Genomic DNA, 14,594 nt, shown 5'->3' with positions numbered 1-14,594 from the left:
AGACTTTTCTTTAAGGCAGTGATTTAGAGAGAACTTTAAATAACATGATATTAGTGATATTTCCAAAACCAGGAGAAATTAGATTTTCAAGTTTTGATAATTTAAGTAAAACATAATAGAAATGTTCGTTCAGAATTGACATGGATTATATCCCAAGTCAGTAAATATAATGTTTTCCATTGGATTCTCTGGGCCACTAGTTGCCTTCAGGTGGATCTGTGTGTCTAAGGCTGAGGGGCTGGGGTTATAAAGTTGAGCTCCAAAGAAGAGTGGATTGGGGTTAGTGTGGGAGGGTTGTTACCTGCGTGTAAGAGTAGAGGAAACAAGTATTGGAGTATCTGCTATTATTGCTGGACAAACATCCTCATTAATGTCGCTAATCATACCCAAATGTGGTGGCACATGCCTGTAATTCCAACACTTGGGAGGCAGAGGCAGGAGGATCTGCCATGTAAACCCCCTCTAATTTTGTATTACTTATAAAATATTTATTGACATTTTTAAAGTAAATGATTACTTTAGTCATTTTAGATAACATAGCAAGCTATTGCAAAGATGAAAATTAACCACAATCATACCACTTAGCATAACATTTTAAGATTGTTTTGTCTTTCAGTTGTTAGTGTATTTTATATAGTTAGGTAAAGTAATATAAAAGAGAGGTGTCTTCTCAGACTGTCTGAATTCTTATCATCTAGATATCTAGTCTTCCCCTAGCCTTTCCCTAAAAGTTTATTTTCATGAGTCCCAGTGTTATTTTTTGCCACATATCTTGAGATACTCATTTCATTGTATTATATCTGCATCACAGTACATGTTTGCTGAAATATTGAGGATAATTCATGTCTGTGTTCAATATTATTGCGTAGTGCCTGCATACTAATGAATAAAAGGAATGTTAATTAGGAAGCGATATTTAAAAGGCTTTATAATGTATAAGAATCCTTGATGCATTGTTACTAGGGCGTTTAAGAGTTACTTGATGTTTGGAAAACTGGATGAGTGGGTACCATTTTTCCTTCTTTGAAATAATGCACTAAAGTTTCCTGGTATTCACCCACCCACCCCAGCATATTTTCAGGACTAGGTAAGATTTGGAGAACAGGGGGTATCTCCAAAAGGTATTTTACATCCTTTTTGTCTCACTTTGATTTCTACTCATTTCCTTGTGTCATTAAAAAAGTATTTCATAAACGTATTACTTTTTCTAGCTATGCCATAAAATATTTAACCAATTTCTTATTATTGACTTCACTAGACAGTTTCTGTTTTTTTCTGCAATATAAGTAATGGTTCAGCAAGTATCTTCCTGCATAAGGACCTTTTTGGGTCATTATTATAAGTTAGCTAACTTTTTTTACCTTGCCCACCCAATAATTTTTTAAAAGACATTATTTGGTGGGGAGTTTTTCTTGTACAAGTTTGAACATATGTAATAAAAGATTTTTTATGTAAATGATATTTATTTGAGAAACACTCTTTCAATGTTCTTACCTGAGAATGTCTTGGAGAGAGCCCTGTAGGCCTTTTGTCTTGCTGCTGTGTAAGTCTTCTGAAGCTGGCAGTGTTTACTAAGATTTATCCAGGTGAATACCTGTGACATCTGGAATTATATTCATTATGTAAAAATTAAATGTTAAGCTGTCAATCTGCTTTCCTACCACCTTTCATACATAATGTCTATGTGCATTCATATATTTTTTCCTGTGTTTGTGAAATTCTTTTTTTTTTTTTCTTCAAATTTTCCAATTTACTACAAGATAACAAAGCTGCTTCTCAAGAAGTTATCTCTGAAAGTGGTAAAAATCAACAAATCATTTCTTCGGTCTCAGGTGAGTTCCTTTTTTTCTCTTGACAACAGTTTGACTTATTAAAAGTTAAATCTGCATAACACCAAAGCTGGAGTACAAACCCCAGTTCAAATAAAAACCAAAAAAGGCAGCTATACCATTCATCTGACATAGTAGAGATGAATGACAAATATTTTCAGGGTTTTTTTTTCCTAGTTTTTTGATTAACCTATAATTTTAATTCAAGCCTTGGTAGAACAACTATTGAGTTGTTACAATTGAGTTTGCCATACTCAGTATGATAATGAGTTACAGTTTACACATGAAATTTGAAAATAATGCTTTACTGAAATTGAAATACTAGAAAATAAGATTAAAGGCCTGGAACAAAAGGAACAAAATTACACTGTCTGCTGACCTACATACTGGCAGCCCTCAGTTTTATTTGGAATAATAAGAAAATAGGGTTTGTGAAATTTAGATGTTAAGACACTTTAAGTGGTGAAATTTAGCTATGGGCTGTCACTATGCTAAAAGCTACTGAACAGTACCCATTTAAAGAATATGACTTACAGCTCTCGATTAAACAACAAAAAAAAAAATGACAACTGTTGAAAGTTTTAAAAATGTATTTGTAGGTTTATTTCCTAAAGTCTAAGCTAAGTGAAAATCTTTAAAATAAAATAAACATGACAATATATCTGAAATGAAAATAGGAAATTACAGCGTTTTCTCGACATAATTTATTTTCTTTTGAGACAGGGTCCACTATGTAGTGCAGGCTAGCCTTGAAGTTGCTTATGTAGCCCAGGCTGGCCTCACATTCACCGTGATCCTCCTGCCTCAGCCTCAGCCTCCCAGCTGTGATTACAGACATGCACCACCACACTTGGCCTTCGACATAATTTTAATACATTATCTTTCTTGCAAATCATTCATATAAGAAATAAAATACTTAGTCTTCATTTAATTATGACTCTAGAGTAAATTCCCCTTAAAATAGAAAAAAAAAACTTGGCTTTATTTATACCCATGAAGCTTCCACTTAGAATTTCAAGCAATATGCATTTTATGTTTATTGCTAACTTGTTCTTATAGAATTAATGATTTAGAGCTATTTATGGATATTTGTTACATTCCTGTTGTTGTTTTTGGTACCAGGACTTGAACTTAGAACCTTACACTTGCCAGGCAGGCTACAATGCTGATTTTTCTTCTTAATTTTCAGAGCATGAGCCTTTGAATGATCCTCAGCTGTTGGTACCAGATGTATATCTAAATATCAAAGTTTCCACTGAAATTCCAGAGAAACCTTTGTCACCTTCAGCACCTCAAACGGGACCAAATGTGGTTTGTGTATTCAGAAGTCTGAATAATAACTTTTTGCTAAAATATATTATGGTCACCCAGGTGTGATATTCAACTATATAGGTTGTCTGGGTGAAATGATATTAAAATCTCATGTGATTTTAAATGATATTAAAATATCATGTGTGTACTTTTATAGGTAAGGTAAAAAATTAATTTATTATGCCCCAAAATATTATAAACTAACCAGTAATACATATTTCTTGCAGCTTTCTCTAAGTTAGGTGCATAAAAGCTATTCTTGCTTATTACTAATAAAATAAAGAATTAAAACTCTTTTGGCGGAGTGGCCATCTAAAGTAAACATTACGATTGTGATGTGTTTTAACTCAGGTGGGACACACTTACATAAACGTGGTGGACATTGAAGCTGGTGACCTGCAGGAACTGCCTGTCGGAGAAGAGCAGGCAAATGAGGGCGTTACAAAGCAGCAGAGCAGTCACCTAGATGCCCCGTCATCTGCGGAGCTGCATCATATGGCAGCGTCGGTCACTAATGCAGTTTTTTCACACAATTTTAAGAGTGAAGGTAATTTCTTGCTACTTTTTAAGTAAAATACATTTTGAAAAAGTGTTTAGTATAGCATTGTTATCTCTACTCAAATCTTTTAGCTCTCCTGTGAACTCACTGCACTTTTGGATGTTGATGTTCACATTCAGAAATGCTCTTTAAAACTGTTAATTACCTTATTTAGAAGTTGGGTGTCAATCTTTGTATATCTTTCTTATTGATAGAATCTACCAATTCTACTGTGGACTTTTTTAAACCTGCAAAAGTGGCTGCAGCCTCCCTGGAAGGAAAAAGCTGGAGAACAGGTGTTGAAGAAGTGAAGGAGCCTGGGATTCCCTCAGCAGCACCAGCAGACAGACAGCAGGACAAAGGTGAACAGCAGGATGTGTGCCATGACATACTCCCTCCCTGCATTCCTATCATGTTAGAAATAGGTGCTAAAACTTGGTAAATGCAAGGAAAACCTGAGAAATGGTTTGCAAACAAAATCTTTGCTGTGATTAAGGGAGACAGTTCAGGCTGCTGAGAAACAGGAAGGGTAGATGGTAAGGTACTATGAGAGCCAAGTTTAAAGTAGGTAGAGGAAGATTACATAGAAAATCTCCATGGCTAGCATTATCACTGTTTTCTCATGGGGAGGCTCATCTTAAACTGGGGCTGAAAGGCAACAGGTGAAGTTTTTATTTGTTTAGTAATTCACATTTTTCAGAGCAAGTTGTCACATAATGTGGTCTTCACAAAAGTTCTGTAAGTTAGGAACAATAAGCATCACAGTCCTCCTTGGACCTTCTCTTCAGTCTGTGAACACTGAGTTAGCAGATACTGGGTTACAGAAGAGAGGCGTGTCAGCTGTCAGCCTGTGGGCATGCTTGTCGGGGGAAGAAGACAGATAAAGGGGTGAAGCCAGGCGTGGTTCCACACGCCTGTAATCCCAGCACTTGGGAGGCTGAGACAGGAGGATCTCAATAGTTCAAGGTCAGCCTAGGCGACACTGTGAAGCAAGATCCTGTCTTAAAAATAAAATAAAGGGTGGTTGTGATACAGTGGTAAGCGCTACAATGGCAGTATACCGTGGCAGTATAGCTGAGATTCGTAGGTACAGCAGCATCTCATCTATGTCAGGAGAGGTTTGAGGCCATTTAGAGGAATCATAAAGGAATGTAGGGTTTATAGAGAGGGAGCCATTTAGACTGAGAATTGATTATACAGTGACACAGAAGTTTGATGAAACCTTCGGAGAGCAAAGATGATGTGTACCATTCTGTATCACATTAAGGCAGTTAGACTTTTAAGATGAAGGCATTGGTGATACATCAAAAGGTTTTAGAGAAAGAGTAATTTTATGATTATGATTTTAAGAGCTGTTTCTAGCTGGGCATGATGATGCCCACTTATAATCCCAGCTACTCAGTTTGCTGAAGTAGGAAGATAACACACTGAAGGCCAGCCTAAACAACTTACATCCTGTCTCAAAATAAAAAAGGGCTGGTGCTCTACTCTACTGATCCCTGGGTTCAATACTCAGTATTGGGAGAAAAAAAATGTTCTTCAAAGGCCTATGTGGAAGATGGATTATATATTAGATAAATGGGGTACTGTTTGCTGTCCATTTATTTTTTTTTTTTTTTGGTGGGTGGGTGGGTAGGTGATTGGTTGAGAGACTGACAGAGAGGGTCTCGCTCTTAGGTCAGGCTGACCTTGAATTCACTAAGTAGCTCTAGCTGGCCTCGAATTTATGGCGATCTCCCTGCCTCAGCCTCCTAAGTGCTAGGATTACAGGTATGTGCCGTCACTCCTGGTCTTCCATCTGTTGTTAAAATTCAAGTTAAGTAATGGTGGTAGGAATGGAGGTATTCAGGAGGCCAAATCATCAATACTTGGTATCACTTTGGACCTGAAGGAAAGAGGGGCATCTTGACTGATCCAGGCCTTTGGCTTAGGAATTAGAGTGAATGGTATTGCTCTTTACTGAGGAACATGAGAGAGGAAACAAATCAGAGAAATGAGAAGTTTAGTTTGGTATTCTCATGGGACAACCCAATTAGATGCCTAGCTCATGAGCAGCTGGCACTCAGGAGTGCACCATGGCTGTGGGCATTGTCCGTGCATCAGTGACATCACTGAGGGTTGTGGGAAGAGTGAGCAGAGGTGTGAGCTGGGGCTGTCACTCAGAAAATACTGCTGGGCAAAGGGAGGAAGGATAGAGGGGTTATCTGAGCAGGCAAACTGCAGAAGAGTACACTGAGGAAAGAGCATATCTCAAATTCAGTACAGGAATCCACTGAGAATAAGAGTAGGAAGAGTCCTTGGCTTTGATAGTGGCCTTTGGACGTTTAATGTTTGCCTGAGACCCCACATAAGTTGCTAATAGCCAACACTGGACCCAGTTTTTAGGTGTGGTTGTGTTGGTTTTCAATTAGAACTTCATAAAGTCATAAATAATAAAATTGCTTTGTGATAAAATATGCTCATAATAGGATATGAAGGAACCAAACCGCCTTGGATGTAAAGCTTTGTGGTGCTGATGTGATTAAGGGTAAGGGTGCTTATCTGAAAGGACCCTTGACAACAAGAACAAAGTGCAGAGGTCTAGAAGCTAAAACAGAGAAGAATTTGCAAAAATAGTAGATTAAAACTGGTTTGGAAAGTAATGTGATAATTGGCTTCATTTAGGTCATCAAAAATGATATCTCCTATGTCAGCCTCTTCCTTAGTTATAATAAATTCTGATTTTGCTTTTTATTAATATTTAGATCTGCCTAAACAAGGGTTCCAATTCAAACGACAGAGCACAGAGTCCGACTTTGCAGAAGACTGTCTGCTGAGGACCCTGCTGCAGGATGTGCCTGCAGCTCGCCTGGCACCAAGCCCCACGGCTCGCCGACTGCAGCTTCTCACTGCTGAGCTTCAGAGGATCGACGAGCAGCTGTTGGCAGTGCAGAACATTGCAGAAAACATAGAGCGGGATTTCCCCAGATCTGAAATGGTAACTCTGCAGTGCGAAAAGGTACTGTATCTTTATTCTCAGTTTTGCTGTTTGTACCTGGGTTGTTAGATTTGTAATGTTATGTAATTTTAGACACTTGTCTTTTGAAACTATGCAAAGTTTGATTTATATCAGCTAGAGCTTGTGAAACTCGGTCTTATCAGCATGTGGGCCAGATAATATATTTTGGGGAGCAGTGCAGGGCAGCAAATCCAGAATCTTGCACATACTAGGGAAGCATGCTACCACTGAACCACTTCACCATAGTGGGTATTTCCTTGTCATGGGACACTGTCCCATACACTTAGGGTACTTAGCAGCATCCCTGTTCTTTCGTCACTCACTGCCGTAGAACTTCCCTGGGTTGTAACAATCAAAAATATTTCCCCTCATTGCCACTTGTCCCCAAGAGCCAAAATGAACCCTAGGTGAGAACGACTTGCAGAAGCTTTAAGAGCTATGGGCCCGTGCTTCCTAGCAGGGAAGAAAACATTTGTATAAATTATAAAACCAGAATATGATTATAAAGAAACCCTGCTAGTACTTGAGTATCATTATTTTCTTCTGAAAGATTTTTATAACTTTAAAGATACTGTGTTTAGCCCGGCATATGGGACAACACCTGTAATCTCAGCACTCAGGTGGCTGAAGCAGGAGGATCACCCTGAGTCTGAGGCCAGCCTCAGCTACATAGTGACTTCAAGGCCAGCCTGAGACCCTGTCTAAAAAAAAAAACAAAAAATGAAAGGAAAAAAAAAATACTGTCTTTATATTTGAAATTCTTCTCAGTTTTTAAAAAATGTTTTATGTGAGAAAACCAGTAATCACTTTCTTAAACATTTCCTATAACTTTAAAAAGTATTCATAATTGAGCTGAGGGCAGTGACAAATGCCTGTATCCCAGCTACTCAGGAGGCAGGCAGAAAGAATATGAGTTTGAGAGAAGTTACTTAGCAAGACCCTGTCTCAAAAATAAAGTATTCATAATAAATGAATGTTTATATATAATATTAGTTAGATAAAATAGTAAAAAAGTATAGAAAAATAATTATTTTGCCAAACATCTGTGTCTCACTCCACACCCTGTTTTTGTCTTGCTATATTTCCTAGGCTGCTCTTGAACTTCTAGGCTCAGGTATTCCCCCTGTGTCAGCCTCCTTAGTAGCTGAGACTATAGGTGTGTGCCACTGTGTGTGGCTCTATTCTTCTTTTTTTAAGGAAGAAAAATTTGTGTAACTAAGGAACAAATAATAAAAATATATTAAATATGTTAAAGCCTAATATTCACTATGAAAGTTAATTTGCAGGGTAGGAGTTTTATCTTGGCTCATAGCTGGGTTTAGTGCATGCTGGGCCAATGCTGTACCACTGAGTTACATCCCCAGCCTAGAATTTGTTGTTTTGTTTGTTTGGTTTTGGTTTTTGGTTTTTAAAGTCAGGGTCTCACTATGTAATTCAGGTTGTTCTTAAACTCACTGTGTACAGCCCAGGCTGGTCTCAAACTTGCAGTGACCCTCCTGCCTCAGCTTCCAGAGTGCTGAGATTATAGGCATGTGCTACCACACCTGGCTAGAATTCCATTTTTGACTTACCTGAAAAATAAGCCAGGTAGCTAACATACTGATTTTTGTAATGTACGTATGTTTATAAAAATTATGCATATTAATGGGGTACCATCTTATGTTTAAATAAGGGTAAGCATGTTTATCTCCATAAATACTTTTCATTTTTTTATGGTGAAGACAAAGTCATTTCATGTAGCTTTTTCAAAGACACAATACATTATTATTATTGGTAGTCACTGTAGGGGTTTTTTTTTTGTACCAGGAATCAAACTCTCAGCCTTGCACTTGCCAGGCAGGCGCTATGCTGCTGAGCTACCTCCCTGGCCTTATCGGTAGTCACCATGTTGTGCAATAGCCCAGCGAGCCTCTTCCTCCTATCTGACTATTATTAAGTACCCTTGATCAATCTTTCCCACCCCCGCACTCACTTCTCCTTCACCTCTGGTAGCCTCCACTCCATCCTCAGCTTCTATGAGATCAACTGTTCTAGAGCCTACAGATGAGGGGAGATCATGTGGTACTTGTCTTTTTGTGCCTAGATAATTTCACTTAACATAACCAATCCAGTTGCATCTATGTTGTTACAAATGACAGAATGTCATTCTTTTTATGGCTGAATAGAATTCCATTATGTAAATTCACATTTGACAATCTACTTACCAGCTGAGAGATGCTTAGGTTGTTTCCATTTTGTGGCTATTATTAATAGTGCCCCAACAAACATAGGAATTCAGCTATCATTTCATCATCCTGATTTTATATCTGCTGGGATTGCTGGATCATATGTTAATCCTATTTTAAATTTTTTGAGGCTCCTCAGTACTCAAAAAACTCATTATGTTTTTTTATAATGTTGTATTAATTTACATTCCCACTATTTTCCACATCCCCAGTACTTGCTGTCTGTGATCTTTCTGATACTATCCATACTTACTGGGGTGAAGTGATATCTTTATTTTATCCTCACATTTATCGCATTAAAAAGTGAGAGGGTAGGGATATGTAGCTCAATGGTAGAGCACTTGACTGGCATGCATGATACCCTGGGTTTGATCCTCAGCACCATCCAAAAAAAGAAAAAGAAAGAACTGAGCTGAGGTAGGAAGATGACAAGGTCAGGGATATCCTGGGAAACTTTACAAGATCCTGTCTCAAAAAATAAAAAAAATTTAAAAAGGCTGATGGTGTAGCTTCATGGTAGAGTACTTGCTCTTACACACAGTGAACTGGTTTCATACCCCTGGTACTGAGAAACAAAATAACAAAAACAGGAAAACCTTAAGGTTAATCGTATGTGAAACTACACTGAAAAAAATATAAGGCAGACTATTAAATAATGATATTATGGTGTTTACTTGGTGGTTGTTACTTGTTTTTTAACACAAACTGAGAAGTGCCATGTACAAGTGAATGTTAGACATCAGAGTATTCCTTGGAGAATCTTACTTCAAAGAACCTCTTTTGAAATTGCTGTCTAAGATAGTGGTGAAAGCATATCTAGACACTTTATCTCTCCCCACGTCTGATCTTGATCTGGCCTTGCTCACTCTCACAGGAGTACAGGAATCAACCATTCATTCCTTTAACAGACATCCATGTGCATCTACTCCGCATATGGTAGGCCCTGAGCCAGCTAGCTACTTAGGAGTTTAGAGCCTGCTAAAGAAGGTACACATAAGGGAAGAAAGCACTATTTGCCATGCCAACCAACTGGGATTTCATTCTATAAGCAGGCAAGATTCTGAAAATTGGAAGAATTTTAAGCAGTCAAATGATACAGTCAGACATGCTGGCAGCTGGCTGAAGGGTAGAATGGAAAGTGATAACCCTGGGGGTAAGGATTGCTGTGGGGTCTCCTAATTTCATACTGGCTGCTCTTCTTGGAAACTCGTTAGAAAAGCAAATGCTTGAGCTCCATTTCTGTGAGATTCTATTTAAGTAGGTCTGAGGTAGAGCCCAGAAATCTGTATTATTAATAAACATTATAAATGGTTCTTATGCTGCTACCTGTAGAAGGAAGTCCACTGATAGGTGTTCAGGATCCTAAATACATAGCACCCAGTGCAAAAAGAACAGTGTACACGAACTTTAGTTGTAGGAGAAAGTTGTAACAGGGTATAGAGATTGACAGGCTGTGGAAGAGTGAAGACAACCAGGATTCACAGAATGCTCCGATTCCAGTCTGGGGGAATGGCAGAACCAGTTTCAAACTGAAAAAGAGGAAGAGGTGTGTTCATGAGGGCCTGTCCTAGGGACAAGAGACACTGTGGTTTTGTGTCAGGGACACGTTAACCCTGAGGTGCTGTGAGATTAGCCAGCAGCTCGACACATGTTTCTGGAGCCAGGGAGCTAGATCTGGGCTAGAGGTGCTGATGTCGGAGTCATCAGTTATGAGGAAGTGCAGACCATGATGGGGAGAGCACATGGTGTGAGAAACAGAAAGCAAAGGAGAGAAGCGCTGCCTTTAAGGATGAGAACCCAGCAACAAGGTTTGAGCAGGGACAGGCTGCAGCGAGACTCAGTAGGAAGCCGGCCAAGGGGCGAGCATCAAGATGAACCTTCAGTAGGCCTTGTTGGTTCCATGGCTGTTGGGCAGTTGTGCGTGTCCTGGCCAGCCAGGACGCCCTTTTAGAATATTCATGTTGACTTTCCTGAATCTGTTCTGGAGGAAGGCAGAGGTAGCTTGGCATTCTAGAAATGTTTGTGCCAATTCTGACAGGGCCTCCCTTAGCCCAAGCCTCTTACAACTAGGAGGTAAAGACTGTCTTTTGCTGCACATAGCAGGTCTTTGAAAAATGTGTTCAATGGGTTGCCTTTGCTCTGCTGTTGTGTTTGCTGGGTTGTTTTTTTGTTTTGCTTGTTTGTTTGTTTTGGAGGTTCTTTTTGAGTCTTAAGCACATGAGATAAATTTTTGTTTTTATTTTTAATTTTTTATTTGTAGTGTACATGTCTGTACAACATAATGATTACGTTCATTGTGAAGAGTTGGTATACTACATGTATATGACATCTTAATTCTTTTTACTTGCTTTTTTGATTCTGGCAGTTATAAAATCAATTTATATATTAAAGATTTGCCACTGGAACAGTTACTAATAATTTTAGCTACGCTTGTAGATAGTTTCAAAGAAGTTTAAAGACATTTGCTCAGAGTCTGAAAGTATTTAGTCTTCCAGGGTGACCATTTGAAGGAAATAACTTTAATTCAAATGACAGATTTGGTCTTTTTGTTAAAATGTGCTTCCCCTGTTATGTGTACATCAACACAAACATTTTGACTTGCATAATTAAAAAGAGCTTGTAGGCCTGGAGGCAGAGGAACTCTGAACAAGCACTGACCATCAGCCTGGAAGGCCTGGGTTGAAATCTGTATTCTGTCACTAAGAAAGTCACTAAATCTCTCTGGTCCTCATCCCCTTATCTGTAAATGAAAGGTTTTTTCTGGGTGGTATTTAAGGTTTCTTTCATATTCATATATTACGTAGTGCTACTTCCAAAGTCTCTTAAAAGATCAAATTAATTGGGCTCCAAAGCCAGTTATGGTGGCACACGTCTGTAATCTCAGCACTTGGGAGGCTGAGACAGGAGGATCACTGTAAGTTTGGGGCCAGACTGGGCTACATAGTGAGTTCAAGGCCAGCCAGGACTATAGCAAGACCCCGTCTCAAAAGGGCACGGGGGGGGGGGGGGCGGGGAGCAGCAAAAATAGTGTTCTCTTTATCAGTCCCTAACATTTAGCTCATGTTGGATTTAATCCCATTTGGTTTATTTGTTCCACTAATGTAAATCTTTAAAATTTATGTAAAATAGTCTATGATATTTTAAAACTATCCAAGTATAAAATTTAAAGCAGTTGTTTTGTTGTGTCTTTCCTCTTTTAAAAAACAGGTTGGAGAGGTGGATCATACTGAATTGTCTTCTAGCCCAGAATTTGAAAAAGCATTAGCTTCAAAAGCTATCAGCCTTTCTGAAGAAGGTTTGTGGGGTTGTGGGGCTAAAGCTTGGCTTTGCTTAACCTGAAAAAATAAGCATTGCCTTTTGGAGTACCAGCACTAGAAATCATTTTCATAGGGGAGCTGAAGCGATCACCCTGTTTCTGGGTTAAATTTGGTGTTTTTGCTTGTTTGTTTTGTGGGGTTCTTCGAGCGGGGACAGGGAGTCTGGGATGGAGCCCTCTGGCTTTTATGCCAGAATTGTGCAAAGTGGCCTAGATCTGTTTCTGAATTCCAAGCCATTGACTACAGATTGTAAAGACTACAATCTGTATGGTAAGACTACAATCTTTATGGTAAGGTTGCTGGTATTTGAGGTTCTGATTAAACATCCAAGCAGTGATGGGCTGTTTCATTTTTATTAAAAGACTGCAATTAGAGTAGTTACGTTTTCATAGTCTTCTATATTTGTAGTTGTTTGTATAGTACTTGCATTTTTAATTTTTACCATTATTATTTCTTCCATTTTGGGAAGGTTAACTTGTTGGCTTTTTTCCTAACTCCATTCTTTCTTATTAACTATGTGCGTTCAAGGTGAAACACTGTCCTGCATGGACCTAGCTAAGGGTGTTGACATGTCATTTGGTGTGTTTAGGTCTGCATAATTTTGTTAAGTGGATTTGGGCTGTGTTTTTCATGATCGATTTCCATTTTCCTTGTGATTAGATGAGGTGTATGATGCTATTAGTTTCCAGATATTTGCTGACGTTTCCTTTGTGAGGCTGATGTGGTGACACACACTTGTAATCCCAGCCTTGGGAGGCTGAAGCAGGTGCCTAGCCTGGGCAACTTAGGGCGATCCTGTCTCAAAATAAAAAGTAAAAAGGGCTGTGGATATAGTTAAGTGGTGTAGTGCCTCTGGGTTCAATTCCTAGTACCTCAGAAAAATTCCTTTGAGGCCTAATATATGGAAGTAGTTTTTGTAAATAAGTACTTTCTGTTGGTTATGTGTGTGTATGTATGTATGTGTGTAGACATTTCATGTTCTTCAAATAATTAGACAATGTGTTTTTTGAACTGTCAAGTATAATCAGTGTTCATTTCTTATGCTTATTGCCATATTTGTACTTATTTCTAAAATCTTTTGTGCTTATTTCCCATTTTTTTATCTTTATTTTTTTTCCCGGTTTTGGCCTTTTATTGGATTGCATTTTCTACATTGTCCTCTTCTCTGTTAATTCAGAAATTACACATTTGATTTTCAGAGGTTATTCTTAAATTTCCAGCATTCATAGCTGAGCTAAAATTTAAGGTAAAAAAGTCAGTCAGGAGGCTTAGGCCATCCCAAGGTACCTAGGAGTTTGAGGCCATCCTGAACTATACACCAAGATCCTGTCTCAAAAACAAAATAAAAACCAACAAACAAAATTAAGGTGAATATATCCATCTACCTCCCAATAAAGACTTTAGTCTATATTTAAATTCCCTTTATTTTCTCTTATACTATTTTTTTAAAAAAATATTTTAGATCTACTCTGTTTTTGGCCCTCTCATTTACTGTCTCTTTTTTTTTTACTAAGTAAGTACTTATTTTGGATTTATTGACGTGTTTATCAGTTGCTTTGCTCACACTGACTTGTCAAGCATTTTTAATTTAAATAATATGGCATTTTCTGTTTTCTGCTTTACCAGCAGTTGCTTCTTATGCATTCACTTTAAGGACTGAGATTCATCCTCCTTTCCTTTCTAAGTTCTTCACCTACGTCTGTGAGTGGTCAGTTCTCCCCATCTTTGCAAATAGCTTTAATTTTACTATAATTTTTTAGTGGTAGCTTATAGAGTACAGAATTCTAGGATTCTAAGTCTAGAATTTCCTTTGGCATTTTAAAGATATTATTCCATTATCTACTGACATCTCTAATCACTCTTAACACATAGGTTACACTGCCTATGTGCTGTGATCTAACTGCTGTTCTTTTATTTCTGCTTAAAATTTGCTTTTATTTTGCTTCTTAGAGACAGTGTGTCTAGGTGTGTATTTCTTTTCATTTATCTTCTGTTGAAGTAAAAACTGTTCTTCAGTGTAAAGGTTTAACATTGGGAATTTTTCATGCATAATCTTTTGGAGTATTGCTTCTGCCCTACTCTAAAAAACCATTTGAGGTATGTTGGACCTGCTCGCTCTTATTTCTTTTAACAGTCTATCATAATTTCTGCCTCTTTATCTCTCAATTATCTGTTCTTGGTAATTTCTTCAGATAGTTTACTGAATTTTTTTGCTGCTATATCTTCTTTGCTGTCTACTGTATTCATTATGATTTTAAATTTGGTGACTACATTTTTACATCTAGAAATTCTTTCCTTTTCAAATCTGTTCCTGTCCTGTTCTTACATTACTGACCTTTTTTTTGTATTATTGTTTCTGTTTTTTTTTTTTTTTTT

General features: G+C 37.9%; 1 protein-coding gene across 3 annotated transcripts in view; it reads left to right on the top strand.

Annotated features, from left to right (window-relative positions):
• LOC102014378 (chromosome unknown open reading frame, human C5orf42) overlaps window positions 1-14,594 on the top strand; it is a gene marked incomplete at its 5' end in the record, with an annotated part of 124,014 nt that overhangs the window by 71,900 nt on the left and 37,520 nt on the right. For all 3 annotated transcript variants that reach the window (XM_013514958.1, XM_013514959.1, XM_013514957.1), the window contains 6 exon segments: window positions 1,761-1,832; window positions 3,019-3,140; window positions 3,492-3,687; window positions 3,894-4,040; window positions 6,423-6,676; window positions 12,109-12,196. In XM_013514958.1, the coding sequence (XP_013370412.1) occupies window positions 1,761-1,832; window positions 3,019-3,140; window positions 3,492-3,687; window positions 3,894-4,040; window positions 6,423-6,676; window positions 12,109-12,196 (879 nt within the window).

Source organism: Chinchilla lanigera, unplaced genomic scaffold (assembly GCF_000276665.1).
Source record: "Chinchilla lanigera isolate Chin_1 unplaced genomic scaffold, ChiLan1.0 scaffold00025, whole genome shotgun sequence".
Taxonomy (NCBI): Eukaryota; Metazoa; Chordata; class Mammalia; order Rodentia; family Chinchillidae; genus Chinchilla; species Chinchilla lanigera.
The sequence above is the reverse complement of the archived record's forward strand: the minus strand, read 5'-3'. Positions and strand labels throughout refer to the sequence as shown.